The 19659-nt window shown below is 39.7% G+C and overlaps 2 protein-coding genes across 3 annotated transcripts; one reads left to right on the forward strand and one right to left on the reverse strand.

Annotated features, from left to right (window-relative positions):
* Positions 1 to 1058: 1058 nt before the first annotated feature.
* On the forward strand, positions 1059 to 2246 carry LOC145071356 (uncharacterized). Its single transcript, XM_079018258.1, has 2 exons — positions 1059 to 1351; positions 1479 to 2246. Exons 1-2 carry the CDS (start codon positions 1193 to 1195, stop codon positions 2085 to 2087), a joined length of 768 nt encoding a protein of 255 aa, XP_078874384.1. The 5' UTR covers positions 1059 to 1192; the 3' UTR covers positions 2088 to 2246.
* Positions 2247 to 6154: 3908 nt separating this feature from the next.
* LOC145066502 (uncharacterized) lies at positions 6155 to 9178 on the reverse strand. 2 transcript variants are annotated; one of them, XM_079013778.1, is made up of 4 exons: positions 9034 to 9178; positions 7254 to 8686; positions 6447 to 7126; positions 6155 to 6362 (listed from the first exon to the last, which is right to left on the reverse strand). In XM_079013778.1, the coding sequence occupies exons 2-4, from the start codon at positions 8622 to 8624 to the stop codon at positions 6251 to 6253; spliced, it is 2163 nt and encodes a 720-aa protein (XP_078869904.1). In that variant the 5' UTR covers positions 8625 to 8686; positions 9034 to 9178; the 3' UTR covers positions 6155 to 6250. The 2 variants fall into 2 exon arrangements, with proteins under 2 accessions (XP_078869904.1, XP_078869903.1); XM_079013777.1 differs by having other exon boundaries at positions 9020 to 9175.
* Between the last annotated feature and the right edge of the window lie 10481 nt (positions 9179 to 19659).

A 19659-nucleotide genomic window follows, 5' to 3' on the forward strand; every position in this document is an offset into this window, starting at 1 on the left:
CATAAGGATATATCTATAAGAAATATTCAAAAGATAAACTAATGACAATGAAACAAGATAAAGATATAATCTAAACTGATAAGCTCTAACACTCATACATACATATACACATATTATTAGGTATTTATAGGGTAAATTTTTGTTTTTGTTTTTTTTAAAACAAGCCTTTTATGGCTGTTAACAAGTCTGGACTGGACCTAGACCGAATTAGACCAAACAGAAGCATATATTAGTCCTAAGATTCAAAAAATAGTCGTCACCTTGACTGGACCGAATTTTCCTCGTTGTTTTTGGATCGGGATTGACTCGACTTAAGACTGAGTGGAGACCTCATGATACCTGAAAATACGGAGGAATCCAAGACCATCGGTCTAAAATGGAACCAAATCTTAAACCGATCAAATTCGACCTATTTCCTTTTTGTAAGACCGGTTTCAACTGGTTTGAATGTTCATATCTTTCACTATGCCTTCACCTGACCAGATCTTTTGGATTTGGTAGAAAAGGGGTCCGACCCAATAGTTTGATTTCATGATCGATGTAATACTTACTATCATACAGTTACATTTTTGTTTGTTAAAATTAATATATTATTTTATAATTAGTAAAAAGATAAATCGATAACCAGCAAGGTTCTAAATAACGTAAAGCGTGACTTTGGCAGCAATGTCAAACCTCAAGCTTTTACCAGCTTCGACGAGTCACTTCATATGTAAGGCCGTAAGACCACAATTTTATATATATAATTAATATTTTTATAAGTATTTTCTACTATTATTTATTTTTATTTACATATATGACTTAAAGCGTCATTTTATTAAAGTTTGTTGGTAAATATAAACATTGGAGTGATAGGGTAGCGTGACATTTGCCCGGGATAGATGGTATTAAAAAGTTTAAAAACTTGAGAAAAATACTACTTTTTTTATGACTGAAATTAAAGGTGTTAAAAGTTCAAACTCCTTGCATAAAACATTTGCCCAGGATAGAGACACGTCTTCGAAATAATTTCCCTCCTCCGGCAAAAGCTTTGTGGGGTTTCTCTACTGGTCTACTGAACAATCCAACCGTTAGCTCCACTTTTCCTTTTTCTACATCTATTTTAGGGTCCTCTTCTTCCAATTATATCTTCAAATTTTGTCCTTCCACCACGAATAGAGTATCTTTTGATTTCGGGAGTGAATTTACTGAAATGGGTTCGGAGCAGAAGCTGAAAGAGAATACCGGTGGTCCATTGACCACGGATGTGGACACGTCGCCGCCGTTTGCGTCGGTGATGGAGGCTGTCAGCCGGTTTGGTGGAGTCGGCTTCTGGAGACCTCACTCCCATAACCCCACTCAACCTTCCCAGGTATATATATTTATCTCTCGTAACTTTACTTGATTAAATTTAAATATGCATGCTTGATTATGTTAAGATGTTTCATATTTATTTTCTCGACTTATTGCGTTTTCCAATTCTTTGCAATCGATTGCAGACTAGCAGCGAACAATTGCTCGATCATTTGCAGAACAATTCGGCAACAGAAGAACGAGAAACCCTCGAAGAGTTAAAAGTCAAACTGCAAAAAGAAGTCAAAGCCGAAGCCAGCATTCACCGATCCGACGATCGAAACAACGAGGTACGAGTGGAGTTATCGGAAAAGGAAATCTTGAAGAGGGTAAAGGAAGCAACTGAAGACGTAAAGCATTGTACGAGGATTCTTGAAGAGGTTTTAAGAAGAGTTGAGGCCACTAGAAATGGAACATATTTGGATTCTGATGCTGTGGTGGTGTCGAGCCCGATGATGTCGATAGGGCAGATATTGAGCCGGAAGTTGTTTTTGGCCGGAGAGCGTCCGGAGAAGAGCTGTATGAGATGGAAGGTTTCGTTGGCAGAAATTATTGGGAAAGGTAGTGGTAATGGGGCGAAGAAAGGTGGTGAGAAGAGAGTTCCGGCAAAAAGAGCGAAGTTGGGGTTTGGTGGTGGTTGTGGTGGTGGTGGTGGTGGTGATGAGAAGAGAGTTCCGGCGAAAAGAATGAAGTTGGGGTTTGGTGGGATTTCGTCCATGGTGGCAAGGAAGAAGACGTGGAAACAAAGCCGATGATTTGGTGTTAGTTTTGGCAGGTGTTTTATGATTTGGAGTCTTGTTGGAAGCATTTGTTTATAGTGGTGTTGTGTGCTTGTGAATTTAAGGATGAATTATGCTCGATTGTTATGTTTTAATCATGAAATTGGAATGATATCTCAGCGTCTTTCTTTTGAATTTAAGGACTCAATTAACTTTCTTTTGAATAATTACCGAAAAAAGGTTAATTATTTTTAAGGACTCAATTAACTTTCTTTTGAATAATTACCAAAAAGGTTAATTATTTGTAGTCTATGGCCCATTTGGCACGTATAGATGTGGAAATAGTGGCTTAAAAAAGCATATTTTGGAACAAACTTACAAGATTTGTTTAAATTTGTTTTTTTTCTTCCTTCGATTTATAACAACGAGTTTATTCATCATAGTCAAATTCTGGAATATAGTCCGATATGAACTGATTAGAAAATAAATCTTAACTTAATGCTTAAAGAACCAAAAATAAGTGTCTAATATTCGAGACTTAGGGGATCTCCAAACTCCAAACAAAAGAAAACGACTCACTAAAATTTTTCCTCCTCTTAGAAGAGTCGGCCCTAACCTATTTATTGACTCTCCTAAACTGATAAAAGGAAACTATATTCGTAAAGGGAAACCCTAACTGCATAAGAAAACTAGAATCAACTAGATAAATACTAAATGATAAAGATACTAGAATAATCATAAATTATAGACCCAATCTCACTTATCTGCTCGGTTCATATCCATACCCCCTCGGTGAAAATCCACCTTGTCCTCAAGGTGGAAACCTGGAAATTGTTGCGTGTTCAACCGTCTCTGTCTCTTCATCTTCCTCTTCCTCCCCTTCTTCATCATCCACCAACAACACCTAACAACACCTGAAGGGTTTTCTCTGGGCAGCGATGACCTGGACCGAACTTCCCGTTGCAGCGAAAACATAACCCTTTGGCTTTTTTGTCCGCGAATTTCGTGTCAGTCATTCGTCGGAAGGGGGTGTGGGTTGCCAATGCTACGATTGTTGTGGTTTTAACCGTGCCCAGCGCACGGTTCACATTGACTTTTTTACTTCCTTTGTTTGACCCCGTGATTGTTCCAGTTCCGTTCTCATCTACCACAAGTGCCAACTTCATCGCCTGTCCCAACCCATGTGGTTGCAAGATCCGAACCGACTTGCGCAAGTCCGGTTTCAACCCCTTGATGAAAGTCCCCTCCAAAATTAACTCTTGGATGCCCTCGAGTTGTGCAGCCATCTGTTCAAAACGCCCTACGTATTCACGGGCCGATCCAATATGTCGTATGTCCAAAAATTGTTCTTGCAAACTACGTACCCTCCTGTGATGCCTGGAAACGTTCCAGCAACCTATTCTTTAAATATTCCCAACACCGGAAAGGCATCCGAGTATCGCTCCATCTATATCATGCCAGTGTTGACCCTTCCAAACATAGGACTGCTGCACGTAGTCTCTCACCCGACGTTGCCAACCCTTGCATATCAAAGAAACGTTCCACTTTATAAACCCACCCGTAAACATCTTCCCCTTCAAATAGCGGCATCTTGAGTTTTCTCAATCTGTAATCCACGTTTAGGACACATCCCCCTCCATATCCTAGGTTAGACCCAAAGTATGGTCTCATTCGAACGGGTTGTGTGGTTGGTTGTTCTTCGATTCCCCAACCCTCCCCCGCATATACTCGGAATTTGGTGTTACTTGACCCAGATTCTGGATGCATATTATGTGGAGGAACCGGATACCCCTGTTCGTCGTATTAAAGCGTTGACGTGATCCAGGGCGGTTGTGTGTAGATGATAGGGATTTGTGGGCATCCTCCTGTTCCTATGCGTTGGTGATTTGGAGGTGGCATCGAAAAATTTGGGTGTGGTAACGATTGAATAATGGGTCGGTAGGTGGTGATGGGTGGTGGTAGTGATTGGATGATTGGCGGCAGTTGCGTGACTGACGACGGATCCGTGGTGGTAGCGGGCGGCGGTTGGGTGGCAGGTTGGGCCACCTTAATCAGGAGTGCCATAACTTCTGCATGGCGCTGATCAGCTAAGGTTTGACACCTTTATGATTCGGTCTTGATCTCTGCTAATTCCGCCTCCATCTTCTCAATCCGATCCCATGAGGAACTCTCTTCCAAGACTAAATCTTTATTCAAATTCCGGGCAGCAGTATCAGATCTGGTGTCAGGTTTCGGCATCGTGCAGTAAACGACGTGAACAATGTTCGAGGAACAGTAAACGACGTGAACAGTGTTCGGTGAACAGTAACCACGTGAACAGTACCTCATATGAATAGTGTCGAGAACAATACTCCAGGAAAGTGCTCTGATACCAATTTGATATGAACTGATTAGAAAATAACTCAATCTTAACTTAATGCTTAAAGAACCAAAGATAGGTGCCTGATATTCGAGACTCAAGGGATCTCCAAACAAAAGAAAACGACTCACTAAAATTTTTCCTCTTCTTAGAAGAGTCGGTCCTAACTTATTTATTGACTCTCTTAAACTGATAAAAGGAAACTATATTCGTAAAGGGAAACCCTAACTGCATAAGGAAACTAGAATCAACTAGAAAAATACTAAATAATAAAGATACTAGAATAATCATAAATTATAGACCCAATCTCATTTATCCGCTCGGTTCATATCATATTCCTTGTAGGAATGACTTTTTCCAATCAACCAAACTATAATATCTTGTAACAATTTGGATATTTTTGAAAGATTAATCTATGAGTGAAGCTTATGTTTCTTCATCTTTATACAAAGAGAATAAACACCTTGCTTGATTACACCCCTAATACCAATCGATAAATACCCATCACATACTAGGCATAAGCCTAAGTGTAGAACTTGTTCACAAAATCCAAATGTAAGATGACAAAACACCTAGACTTATAAGCAACCATCTAAACTTACATTTGACTGATATGGGATCGTAACATCTTCCATGATTACTTCGTGTTATCCTTTATCACGTTAACTTTCTCACACATCAAAACATGAACTCAAAACAAAACACCACTATCCATTAAGAACCAAACAACATAACAAACAATATCCAACTAAATAAACAAATACAAAATATTAGCATGTAAGATTACTTATGTAATTTATATAATTTAGATACGTACATGTAAAATAATTGAAAAGACAAAGATAGAAAGATGACCTTTTTACAATGTGTATGAAAAGAATGATGCTAGAAGAACTAAAGACTAATCAAATGTATGGTTTTTTCTTTGTATACTACTTAACATTACTTAGGACTTCACCTTATAACATGTGTAATACGTGTACAATTTTTTTAAATTTCCAGGATATCATGCAACAATACAAATATTTTAATCAAGTCTATCAAAAAAAACTTAATTGTGACACTCTACATATCAACATGGTTTACTAGAAATTCTATGTGATGGATAAGCAACATCCTTCATTTTTAAAATCAAAACAAACTTTTAGTTTTAATCCAAAAGTACGTCATAATTGTAAGCTCTCGAAGTCAAATGTGATGCAACACAATTGTAACATTTTCTACTATTAGAAATAATGAGTCATAGACTCACTCTTAATTTTCTATATCTATAAAAAAAAAAAAAAAAAAAAAAAAAAAAAAAAAAAAAAACATAAATGTCCTCATGGTCATCATTAAAATATTCCTAAACAACATGCCCACGTAAAGGCAAGCCCAAGCAACCTAAAAAAAGAAAGAGCTATTCTATTATTAGCTAGCAATTGAATATGGTCACATGTTCTACCGCCTTACTTGTGATGTTGATAGAGCAAAACAGGTTGGATACTAATTAAACTATCAGCCGACTAAAACCGATGTCACCTAAACAAAAATGTCAAACTTCTCTCACCCCACACACACACACACCAAAAAAATAAAGGACCAAGACTCATGTTTTCTCATTTTTTAAAAACATTATCATAAACAGCCCTATAAAATTTGTCCAGTCTAATAGCCCTAAATATCTAATAACCAAAAAAAACATGGCATTGGTATTGCTATGAGAGCCAAAACAAGTAAAATATGCATATTTAATATTCTAAACTTTTCTCCAAAAGAGCATTCATCTTCATAAAAGAAAAACGTATATTAAAGTCTTTTCATAGTTTCTTGTTTTAGTTTTTTTTTTTTCTTAAATCTTTCATTCATATGACCAAACTGCCTGTACATCTTGACCCGAGTAAAGCCCAGCAACAGGAGGCATCATCAATCCTGCCCCTTCACCAGAAACCCCAGCAGCACCCTTCTCATTTCTGTCCCCCCAAAAAAAAAAAATTAATTTTCAATAAATGAGATAACAATCGAAAAACATATTTATGAATTATTATAATACTTACTTGGCCCAAACATTATGACCAATTCCTTCCGGAAGGTTTGAATTCTTCAAACGGTTGTTGTTAATGTTAATGTTGTTATTGTTATTACTTGACATAGATCCGTATGAAGTTCTCATTGTCCCCCATGGATCATCATTAGGTTTTCCCATTAACCCAAGAGTATCCAAACAAAGAGGAGTACTATTCCACATTTGCCACTCCTTCTCATTTCCACCACCGTGTTCTTCCAGGGGCAAATTTGTCTTACTTTGAGTGCTGGAAACCGATAACCTTGACATAGGAGACTCAATCGGTGATGGCCTGTTAACTTCCGAATGGGCCTTCACAGGCCTTGACTTTTCAAACCCTAAGTCCAGTTGAAAATCATCCAGTGATTCCGAGACTGGCCCGATTAAGGATGTGGGGTCCAGAACGTAACATGGGTCTTGAAAATTGTCGAATTCTTCCACTTCCGGTGGAAGAATGGGATTCGATGGCGAATGGTAAGGTAATCCCAATAGAATGGAATTGGTGATTCCTTCGGTTGGTGGAATGGAATTAGGTATTCCTCCGTTTGGTCGGCTTATGACATTTGTGGTGGTGGATGGAGTAGTAGTAGTAGTACTGACATTTGATGACCGAGTGAATAGCTGTTGCCATGATCTTTTAGGAGGAGGACAAGGTTGGGGCTCAAAAACTGCCTGCAAAGAGAAAATAAATGTTAAAAGAAACAAATATTAAATATGGTGTTTTAAATTTGTCTAATACTATTTGTATAATAATTTAAAGAGTTAAAAAGAAACAAATGAGAAGAAGAAGAAAACTTACAGGACGAATATGGTTATGATCATCTGGATGTGGATTTGATTTCCCAAATCCACGATCATTCTGGAAAGAATCTCTCTTATTAGGGGTATTTTGGGAATGATCTGAATAAGAACTGGATCTATGTTCTCTTGTGTTTCCAGCATTTGCATTTGAATTTGCATTTGTCCCTTTCCCAAAGAAACCACCTGTGCCAAGTGTTCTTGAAGATGGGAAAAAGTTACCCCTCATTCGATCCAAATACCTTCCACCAACAGTTCCCTTGTTGTTATGGGTATTTACCGTTGTACCCTTTGACCCATGTCCTGTTTCAGTGGTGTTGGACTTTAAAGTCAAATTTTGACCACGATCAATGTCCCCTTTCTTGTTTCTTTCAGTTTCTTTCTTTTTCTCGTGGCGTTTCCTTTCAGTTTCTTTTTTATCCTTTTCTTCATCTTTTTCGGTTACTGTTTTTTCGTCTCTTAACTTCCTACGTTCTTCAACTAACTTTGCAACTTCTTCCCTCTGTTTCCTTTCCTCTTCCTCTAATTGCTCCCTCTCTAATCTCGCCTGTCTTTTCTCTTCAGCTTTCCTGCGAGCTTTTTCACTTTTACTTTCATTACAATTTACACCATTGTCACCCTTTTTGGATAAACCCCTAATATCTGTATCCGTTGAGGTGTTATCTTCAGACAAACTAACTCTAAAAAGCTTCCTCAAAACCCACATAACACCCAAGAAAACAGCACCTAAACTCTTGCAGACAAAAACAAGAAGAAAAGAGTATGATTTTTCAGAAAAGAAGTGGTCACTGTAACTAGATTTCCAAGAACTGGAGCCATGAGCCCAATTACCACCATTTTCAAGCCAATCCTGACCACATATCCAATTATTATCAGACCAAACTTTCCCATTCAACATCTTCTCACCTTTACCTACCAAATCTTTTAAAATCCCAGAATTTGAAAGGCGACCTAAGCCAGGAGGAACAGATAAGTCCAAGACAGGTCTCTTGGAGATATGTCCACAGTAGGAACACATGAATTTACCTCCAGAAGGGTTCTGATCACGATATGGAGTCAAACAGTTCCTGCAACGCCTGATTGCAGTCTTTCTAAGCTTCTGCATTTCAATGGCTTCAAACCTTTTTCTCTCTCTAAGTCTAGCATTCCTACGAGCACGCCAAGAAGACAGTTGGGGCATCAAGATTTCATACCAGAAGAGGGTGATTAGGAGGACAAGAACGCAAGCTAGCCTTGGTGAAGTGATTTCAAAACGAAAAGCAGGTGGAAGGAATTGGGATAACAGCCACAGTCCAATCAGTGGGATTACCAACCATGGCAGCATGGTAGCGACCTTTCTTGACCACTTCTGAATCACACAGAGTATACACATTATCCTTCAAACAGCACCCTATCTTCAATCCTTATGTTTCTCCCTTCTTTCAATCACAAACCCTAATAGCACCAAAAAATCCACGATATGACAATCAGAATTACAATCCCTTTTCTAAACCCTAGAAAAAGATAAGCGCGAAATGGCATATTATTTTCAGGAACAATAATAACAATACGATAATCGGTGAGATAAAATGCTGAACTGGAACAACGTCGGTAAAATTAGGGTTTTGGTAGCTTAAAAACCTCAGTGAATAAGAATCACAAAATTTAAAATGAACAAGTACAGAACAATGAATGGATAATAAATGAAAACTAATCGATTTATTAGACTTCTGAAATGAAAAATAGAAAAAACAACACTTAAGGAGATTGAAAGGAATAGTCCATTACCGGAGATAGATTACCGAAAATTAAACTTCCGATGCCGGCCGATGAGATGTCGCCGTTGCACGGCACCCTTTTCCCTTTAAGCTGTGACGGTGATGAAGATGATGGTTTTCTGACGTAAATTGGGAGAGAAAATTGGGAGAGAAAATGGTGACTCGTGTATATATAAATGAGTGGTGAACCGGACAAATTTATTTACTTGAGTCTTGTAATTAGACCGGGTTTAGAAGGCTTCTTAGATAAATTTTGACTAAATCTAGAAATTCTTTCTTGTTTAAATTATGTAGTTTTCTACATTTGAAAAGGTCACAAATATATCTTGTTGTATCTATCAAACTAGTGACACTCATTCTATACATTCAAATAAGCAAATTATATTTATAACATGTATTTCAAATATTTTTTATAATTTAAATATTTAAATAATAAGTTGAATTATGTATTAATAAGTTGAATTATGTATTAAAACGAATATGTCATGTGTTTAACAGCATTTAAACTATTTATGATTCTTTTAAATAGATTTGGCGCGCAGATATGTATACGATAAATTGAATTTGGCGCGCAAATATTTATATGATAAATTGAAATAGACTGGTCGGTTGTACAGAAAGCAGATTTGAATATTCAGTTGTAAAGAGAAATAGTATCGTTCGTCGTTATTCTAAAAAGGGTTTTGGCAGTATATTTAATAAGAAAACATGATTGCGGGTATACAACCAAGTCATGTGACGTAACGTAACGATTATTGTAAACTTAGCAGTTCAGTTGTTGACGTAATATAACGATAATCTAAAACTTAACAGTTTAATGGGTGATGTCTGTAAGCAGAATATTTTGCAGTAATCTTTGACTTGGACTTTTAAGATATAATTTGAATTTGGCGCGCAAATATCTTTATGATAAATTGAAATAGACTGGTCGGTTGTATTGAAATTAGATTTGAATATTCAGTTGTAAAGAGAAATAATATTGTTTGTCGTTATTCTAAAAAGGGTTTTGGCGGTATATTCAATAAGAAAACATGATTGCGGGTATACAACCAAGTCATGTGACGTAATGTAACGATTATTGTAAACTTAGCAGTTCAATTGTTGACGTAATATAACGATAATCTAAAACTTAGCGATTCAATGGGTGACGTCTGTAAGTAGAATACTTTGCAGTAATCTTTGACTTGGACTTTTATGATATAATTTGAATTTGGCGCGTAAATATCTATATGATAAATTGAAATAGACTGGTCAGTTATACTGAAACCAGATTTGAATATTCAGTTGTAAAGAGAAATAATATTTTTTGTCGTTATTCTAAAAAGGGTTTTGGCAGTATATTCAATAAGAAAACATGATTGCGGGTATACAACCAAGTCATGTGACGTAATGTAACAATTATTGTAAACTTAAAAGTTCAGTTGTTGACGTAATATAACGATAATCTAAAACTTAACAGTTCAATAGGTGACGTCTGTAAGCAGAATACTTATACTTTGCAGTAATCTTTGACCTGGACTTTTATGATATAATTTGAATTTGGCGCGTAAATATTTATATGATAAATTGAAATAGACTGGTCGATTATACTGAAATCAGATTTGAATATTCAGTTGTAAAGAGAAATAATATTATAAGTAGAATATTTAAACTTTGCAGTAATCTTTGACTTAGACTTTTATGATATAATTTGGATAGCCACACAATCCAACTATAGGGGTTTATAGGAATGTAGAGCTATATAGGAACTTTGGCTTGTAATAAAAGCATAAAATCAATACATTACATAATTGTTCGGTAACAGAAGTCTATTGTATTGAATTTCACATGAAGAGTGGATTACAATCTCTAAAACTCACAAAAGTGATATTCATTATGGTAAGATATTTAGTGATGTATTTCATTTCCTACACAATCAGGAAATAATGGTGTATGGGGCGTGTGAGTCATATAATATCTCTATTTGTATTTAGGGTAAATTACATTGAGTTATCGATTTACTTGCTATTAAAAGTATATATGTATAAATAACATAATAGAAAATGCCTAACTAAATCTTCAATATAATCACAAATAAGATAATAACTTGGTAGTTAACCTTTGATATTTGTTGTGGGACGATTGATAAATCCTTTGTAATGTCGCCACGTTATTCATAGGGATAAGGCCCATGACATTAACCGTTACTCACAATTGTATTAATAATTATGAATAGATTTATAGTTTTTATATATTTTTTAATGATTTCAGTTAATATTTATAATTATTTGTGGTGTTTGCGAATGTAAATGGTATCTAGCACAATGTTTACCGGAAGCTTCTAACCCAACGATATCAACAGTATCAGCGGTATCAGATTTTGTCTTTCTTTCTTTAGAAGTAGATTAGATTTGTTATTAATTTTTTTTGTCAGCAATAGACATTTTTTAAGGGGGGGTGGGGAGGCGAGGGGATTTCAAAATTTAGTAAAAAAAACGATTTTCTAATAAAATAGACATGCTTTCTGCTTAGGGTATCTCTACGGGCTCCACGAAGTCAAAGATCTCTCCACGAAGACATGTAACGAGGTCCACGGAGGGGCTCTGTAGAACTGTAGAGGTTCTGTCGATTATGCATTACGACATCCACATTATGTCCCCACTCCGCTGCTTCACATTAGCCTCGCCGACCTCCACATTTTGCACGTCGACCTCCACAGCAGTCTCGTCCACCTCCACAACTTTCCTCGCCGACGAAAGGAGACGGATCTAAATCCCTTTAACATTTTTTGGCGATGGATACGGCCCCCGGGTATGCATTTCCGATTTTATGTTTCCCGTTTTCATATTCTTTAGTTTTAGGGTATAATGTTTGATGAAAATGCGTTATATATGCTTGAGAAAAACCTGTGAAAAGAGGGAAATTGGGGAAATAGATGAAAATTGGGGAAAATCCGTTTCGCAGATATAGAAAAGGCAACTAGAGATGTGGGATTTATTTACAGAAATAGGATGGCGGATATTATTTGGGGCACTATATAGTTTTCTTTGTAACGCCCTGTCCCGAATCGTTTTCCATTTGGGTGTGGTTGACATAATTTAGATGATCCAGGTGTTCGGTTTGTGTTTTGGAGCCAAAGGGCATTTAAGTAAAGTGTCAACTCGGGCATTTATGGAAATTAGATTTTTGTTAGGGAAATCTTAAAGCAAGTATGAGTTGATAGAAGTGTAGAGCATCTCATAATCTCTTTGTGGATGTAAGGATCGTCGGAATTGGGCTTATAAGGAGTTATGGCCTTCGGAAAGTTGCAAGGTCTAAGGCAAAACCCTAGTACGCGGGGCATACATAGGGTGTACGCAGGGCATACTAATGCGAAGGTAAGTATGATGGGAGTACGAAGTGTAACATCGAAAATTTTGGTAAGACTTAAAACCCTAAGGATTATATTATTTGCATAAATGGTCCCTTAAGTACGCTGGGCGTACTTAAGTGTATGCTTGTAGCACCTAATTCCCGGTACGCATTTAATTTAAACATTTTTGTATTTTCTCTGGGACTCGACGAGTTGGTGGCCCAACTCGTCGAGTAGAGTCGGGACTCGCGGACATTTTAAGTGACCTACTCGACGAGCCGGTGAGTGTTAGAGTGGTCTTAGAGGGGTCCGGGGGAGTGACCCAACGCATTGGACTTAGCCATAGACCTGGAAATCATAGGACTCGACGAGTGTATGAACAAACTCACACGAGTCCAAGGCAATCTCCCAATTTTCAAAGATGAACTCGACGAGTTGTTCATACAACTCGGCGATTCAAGGGCAGGACTTGTTCATAGGATGGAGATGAACTTGACAAGTAGTTCATACAACTCGCGAGTCGGATGAAGCTTCATTCGGGGTTGTTTTAGAAGGAGAAATCGTCGAGTCATTGCCAAACTCAACGAGTAGAGGCGTGAAAAAGGACAGATGAAAGGATAGGGACTCGACAAGTTGGCGGCCCAACTCGGCGAGTCGGGTCAACTGGAAGCTGACTTTGACTTTGACTTTTTCAGGGGTAAAATAGTCATTTTTCCCTTAGAGTAGTTATCAATGTCAGATTAAGTGTTTTATGGACTTATAGTCGGAGGATCACCGGAGCAGCAGTCAGACATCTGCCGATCAACTTTTCAGCAGTCAGCCTTATGAGGTGAGTTACCTTCCAGTAGGGGTGGGTCTAAGGCCACAATGTCGACCCACCAATAGGGATATTTGGTAGATAATTGTCTTTGTGATATTTATCTTGGTTTGGTTATGTGACTTGGTCATGAGATATGCTTGCGTAATATGAACACTGTGTTAGTGGTAGTGACAGGGAATAGTCTTTCCCTGGCATAGGTCGTTTGGACCAGTGGGTAGGTCAGTACCCTGATATGCCTGACTGTATGTTTATATCTTGCTATTGTATGCTGGCGGTAGGGATGAAATAGTCCCCAGATACTGGTTGAAAGATACCGATGGTAGTTACCGGTTGAAAGATACCGATGACAATTACCAGTTGAAAGATATTGATGGCGGATACCGGTTGAAAGATACCGATGATAGTTACCGGTTGAAAGATACCGATGGTAGTTACTGATTGAAAGATACTGACGATATTATATGGTATGCGGTATGATGGGGGAACTCACTAAGCTTTGTGCTTACGATATTATATGGTATGCGGTATGAAGGGGAAGGAGCTGGCGGTGTAGCAGCGCATCACACACATGATTTCCGCATGGAGTTTTCTGGGATTGTACTATGATTTTTTATTATTTTCGATAATATGGTTTTCAGACACGCTGTTATGGTTTTTATAAAGTTATATGACATTGGCAATGTTTGGTAAACTATGTTATGAATTACTTAATTAAAAATGAAATTTTTGGCCTCGATTTTTGGGATGTTACAAGTTGGTATCAGAGCCCTGGTTTGAGGGATTCGGACACACCCACGGGGGTGTCTGGACTCAAACCGAGGGACTAAAAGATTTTTTTTAAGGAAAACAGTTTCTAAAATTTTAAGTTAAGAAATTTTGAGAACAGACAAGGTGTGTGATGCGTGCGACCGGCCGAGCTCAAGTAAGCTTTCCCCAAGATACCCATGCTTGTTATGTTATGTGTATGATTCTTGATTCTGAGAACTACATGCTAGATGTAACACCTGATTCCTAGTATGCAGTTAATTCAAGCATTTCTTGTGTTTTCTCTGGGACTCGACGAGTTGGAGGCCCAACTCGTCGAGTAGAGTCGAGATCCGCGGACAGTTTAAGTGACCTACTCGACGAGTCGGAAGACTGACTCGGCGAGTAGGTAATGTTTGGGTAAAACCCTAAATTGAGGGTTTGCACCCTATTTAAACACCTTATCTCAGCCTCCATCGTCCCTTATACTCCCAGAAGACATCATATCGAAACCCTAGCCGTTTTTGTGTGTTCTAAGGCCATTTTGGTGCTTTTTGGTGGGTTGTGAAGCTTGAGAAGAGGAAAGGAGCTTGTGAGACCAAGGGGAAACAAGAAGATCCAGAGTTTGGTGCTCATTTTCAGCTTATTGGAGGTATGAAGCTGAACCTTTGTCTATAGATCTTGATTTTTGGGCCTTTTCCTTCATCTTTCTAAGCCCTAGAGAGGTTGTATTTAGGATTTAGTGTTGGAAATCAGTATATGCTTTAGATCCAGGTCTATTGGGGGGTTTTATGACACAAAGGTGCCCATTTTGTTGCCATGAACACCCCATGCACCTTGGAGGCTATCTTTTATGGCTTTTTAGGCCAAAGATCCCTTGCATGTGTACCAAGTTTGGAACTTTACGTGTAAAATGGACATTAGGAGACCATATCTATGATTTTTTTTGTGTTAAGACCCATTTAAATCGATTGTATAGTGTTGGTCAAGGATGGAATCGACGATTTGTTCTTGGGACTCAGCGAGTCGCAGTGTGTTGACCACCAAATCCTTTATGTGGATGGGCCAGTTGTTAGGGAGGAGGTCTCGTAGATGTTTAGACACAAAAGGGACATGGGAATTATGGGACTCGACGAGTGTATGAGTAGGCTCGACGAGTCCAAGTCAATCTCCCAATCTTTGAAGATGGACTCGACAAGTTGTTCATACAACTCGGCGAGTTGTAGACTGGACACATTCTTATGAAGAAGATGAACTCGTCGAGTTCAAGGAAGAACTCGGCGAGTCAGATGAAGATGGTCCTGATGATTTCAATGAAGGAGAACCCGCCGAGTTCTTGCTAGACTCGACGAGTGAAGTCGGGGTTGGATCGGGTTAGTGGAGTATGGACTCGATGAGTCGGTAGAACAACTTGACGAGTCAGGTCAACTGAGTGTTGACTTTGTCTGGTTTTGTATAACCCCGGTTAGGGTTGCATACTCAAATGAATAACTTTGAAGCATTGTCGTGTAGGGATCGAGGAGTCGAGGGTAGTCAACTTGTACGCCGAAGATAGTTCAAACACTATACGACACCGAGGGGAGTTACCTTCTAGTATGGGTGGGTCTAAGGCTATAATGCCGACCCACCATCATGGGTATTTGGTGGATAGTTGTCTCTGTCATAATTATCTTGGTGTGCTTATGTGACATGGTCATGAGATAGGCCTGTATGATATACAAATAGATGTAGAAGGTAGTATGGGCCCGTACTACTGAAAGCAGAGGATCCGTACTCGAGTCAAGGAGGACCAAGATGGAACCAGGAATTAGAGAGTGCGTGAGACCTCTCAGGGGTATGTATGATCCTAATGTTTATGTGTTTAGTTTCAGTATGGCGATCACATGACATGGAGTAGGATGATCGGGTTCAGGATCAGGATTGGGCTCGGGTGCAGGATCCGGGGAGGTTGATGACGGGCTACGTGAGTTCATCGTGTCTGAGATCACGAGAGGTATCCTTGATGCAACCCTGGTTATCTTCGGGTCGATCAAGGAAGGGATTATTGAGTTGATGGAGGATCGCCTTCGAGCATTCAGGAGTGATTTGGCGTCTATCCAGACGGATACACACACACTGTCCTTCAAGGACTTCCGAGGGAGTGGTGCGCCGGATTTTCACTGGGTGATGGACCCCATTGCTGCCAGGAGATGGATCGCAAACATTGAGTTTGCGCAGTTGACGAGCTTCTTCCTGGAAGGTTTGAAGGTCCGGTTTGCCGCGGGATGTCTGTGGGATAGAGCCAGAGATTTGTGGGAGTTAGTTGGTGATTCGTTGGAAGCCCCAGCCATCGAGGCTATGACTTGGTCAGATTTCGTGACCATATTTAGGGCTGAGTTTGCACCAGTTATGGAGCTTTAGCAACTGGCCAGGGAGTTTTTGGATATGAGACGGACTACGGAGACTGTGGCGGAGATCACCACCAAGTTCCGAGAAAGAGCATTGTTGGTACCCCAGTATGCGAGGGATGAAGAGATGCGGAAGACCCGCTATCATGATATGTTGAGGGCTGATATCCGGGAGCATGTCAGCTATTCAGCCTGCCCGACCCTGGAGTCCATGATTGCCAGGGCGCGGGAGAGAGAGATTGATCTATAGCATCTCAGGAAGAGGAAGTCAAAGACTGTGCAGGTTGCAGGGGTTTCGAGGAAGAAACCCAAGAGATTTGACGCGAGGTCGAAGGGCTAACAGGGGCGGGACCGCTATGGAAAGTGCGGTCGGTCACACGAGGGATTTTGCCGCACTAGGGTGGGTTCCGGCTGCTATAAGTGCGGCCATATTGGACATTTTGGCAGGGATTGTACTACCCCTGCTCCTGCAGTTCAGATATCAGACCTGATTTGCTTTCATTGCAATCAGAGGGGCCATAAAAAGGCCAACTGCCCTAGATTGACAGCAGCGACAGCAGCAACGCCATCGGCATCGCTGACCCCAGCGTCGGCACGGGTGGTGGATGGCCGAAAGGCCAAGGTAGAGGCTCCAGTAGTGCGGAGCTGAGCATTTCAGTTGACAGCCGAGGAGGCACGTGTTGCACCCGATGTGGTGATGGGTACGATTTCTTTCTTAAGCCTTTATGATTATGTCATTGTGATTTTGATATGTTATGTATGTGCTTTGTTTAGGATCGTTCCATGTGAACAGTATCCCAGTTCAGGTATTGTTTGATACGGGTGCTACCCGATCATTTGTCTCCCTTATGCTTAACAAGAAGTTCCTTGAGTCTTCGGGCATGCTGGATTGCTCTTTGGAGGTCGAGATTGCGAACGACCGGTCAGTGCGAGAATCAGAGGTCTATCGGGACCGTGTTTTCAGACTGCTCGAGGAGTGTTACCTGGTAGACTTGGTTCCCATACCTTTGCAGGGGAACAAGGTTATTATTGGTATGGACTGGCTAAGCCCCAATAGGGCAGTGATCGAATGCGCGCAGTAGTTGGTGCGGATCAGGACCCCAAGTGGAGGAGAGCTGGTGATTCAGGGCGAGAGGCCACAACGAGGACCAGCTTTATGTTCAGCAGCGAGAGCTAGGCGCTACCTTCATGTGACATCCCCAATTATCACAGCCAGAAAAGACCGATTTTGTTTATGCTTTATAAAAATCAGAGTACTTCGTTTTATAAAAAGGTTGCGGAATTTGTTCCCAGAAAATCATGATAAATACGTTATTAAAACATTTTCGAAGAAACGTATCTATTTCATTTTAAAACGTTTGGGATGTCATTGTTAATACAGAAACATAAGCATAAACAGAACTTACAATTATTTACACTAGTGATCTATATCTCTTTAAATCTCTCAGTGTAATGTCACTTCATATCGTCACCTGTGATGTAAATAAACTGAGTGGGTCAGGTTGGGAAACCTGGTGAGTACATAGGGTTTTCAACCCACAATAATATAGTTATTATGTTTAAACAATCAAACAATCAACCCAATTACCCATCCCCATTATCTTCTTTTAGTCTTCCCTAAAGATATTATTTCAAGGGTCATCTCCTATATCATACTTACTTCTCATCTCCTTACATCGTATTTCCTTATGTGATTGTTCCTACGAACTTTACCTAAGGATCATCGCCTACATTGCATAGACAATACTAATCCGGGGATTACTCCCTCAATATGTGTCTAGCAAGTGTTAGGGTATCATCGCATGATTACGTAGTCACAACATCACCTGGACTTGTAAATCATGATAAGGGTTGGTCTATCATCGCATGAATACGTAGCCGCAACATCGCCTGGACTCGTACATCATAATAAGGGTTAGACTATCATCGCATGAATACGTAGTTACAACATCGCCTGAACTCGTAATTCATCACCTACAGGTTACTAGCCTGCTGGTGTTTCCACGGGGTTGTCTATAATAGTCCGTGGTTGCCATCTATAGTCTGGTAGATGACTACATCTCCGCATTGTCGGACAAGGTCGTAGTATCCTACATCACCGATTCATAATCACCTATCTATCCTCACCTAATTATCATCACCTTCCTATCATCACCTATCTCTCATAATTTTATTTCATCACTCACAAACTACTTCATCTACCCATGTTTTATCCCAACATATTTGTAGATATAAAATAAATATACAGTTTAAATCATTTAAAACATGTATAAATCATTCATCCAGCATAGACAACAAGTATTCAAACAATATGCACACATAGCACGTAATTTATATTAAAATACTTCATATCTATGTGTAAGATGAAAGGGACCATGCACTCACCTGAGTAGGTGGTGACTCAGCACTCGGACAGCGCTTCGATACTCTCAAAACGATATTCCTTTGATAAAACCTAGTACCGATACCACTAGGGTTTAGTTTAACGATAACCGCGACAAATTAATTTGTCTGACTATTATTAAGCGTTAATAATACTCGATATAACTCATAATAATAGCCCAAATAATTATTTTAAGGACCTAATAACATTCCTATAATTATTTGAAAGCTATATTAAAAATTGCGTAAGCGTAGCACACCTACAGCGAATTTTATCGAAAACCGGAACTTAATTGGAGCAGCGTTTCGAAACCGAAAAACTCCTTTTTCTCGGGACTCCGGGAGCCTCGGGGCTTCCCTAGGGTGCTAGGGAGGTTCCCTAGGGTTTGGGGATGTTTAGAACACTTAGAGAGAGAAAGAAGTTAGAGAGAGAGTGAAGAAAGGTGTGAAAAATGAAGGAAAATCGGGCCCCTTTTATAGCCCTGCGAGGCCTCGGTACGCTGGGCGTACCTCGGACCTACGCGGGGCGTAGTCATCGGATAAGAATGCCAGACCGACTCCAGCTGTTAGCCTCTTCGGACCGGATAAGACCGAGGTTACGCGGGGCGTTCCGGATCTCGTACGCGGGGCGTACGGCGAGGCTTCGTGGCATGATCCGAAGCGAGATCTGAGACTTCATCGGAGGGCCCACAACGCGCCACGTCACTAGTCTCGCATCAGATTTCGCAAATTGCATGCTCATCTTTAAAAATTCATAACTTTCGCGTACGACCTCCGTTTTCGACGTTCTTTATATCCACGCGAAGGTGGGAACGTACTCTACAACTTTCGTTTAGACTTCGTCGGCTAATTTTGGCTCGATTTTAAATTTTATATTATCAACGGGCCGGGACACGATTGGTCCGTTAAATCCTCATAACTTCTTCATCCGACATCCGTTTTCGCCCATATTTTTCTCGTTACGCTACTCTCAATGAGATCTTCGA

The sequence above is a fragment of the Lactuca serriola genome, chromosome 8 (assembly GCF_051521515.1).
Source record: "Lactuca serriola cultivar US96UC23 chromosome 8, Lser_US96UC23_V15, whole genome shotgun sequence".
Taxonomy (NCBI): domain Eukaryota; kingdom Viridiplantae; phylum Streptophyta; class Magnoliopsida; order Asterales; family Asteraceae; genus Lactuca; species Lactuca serriola.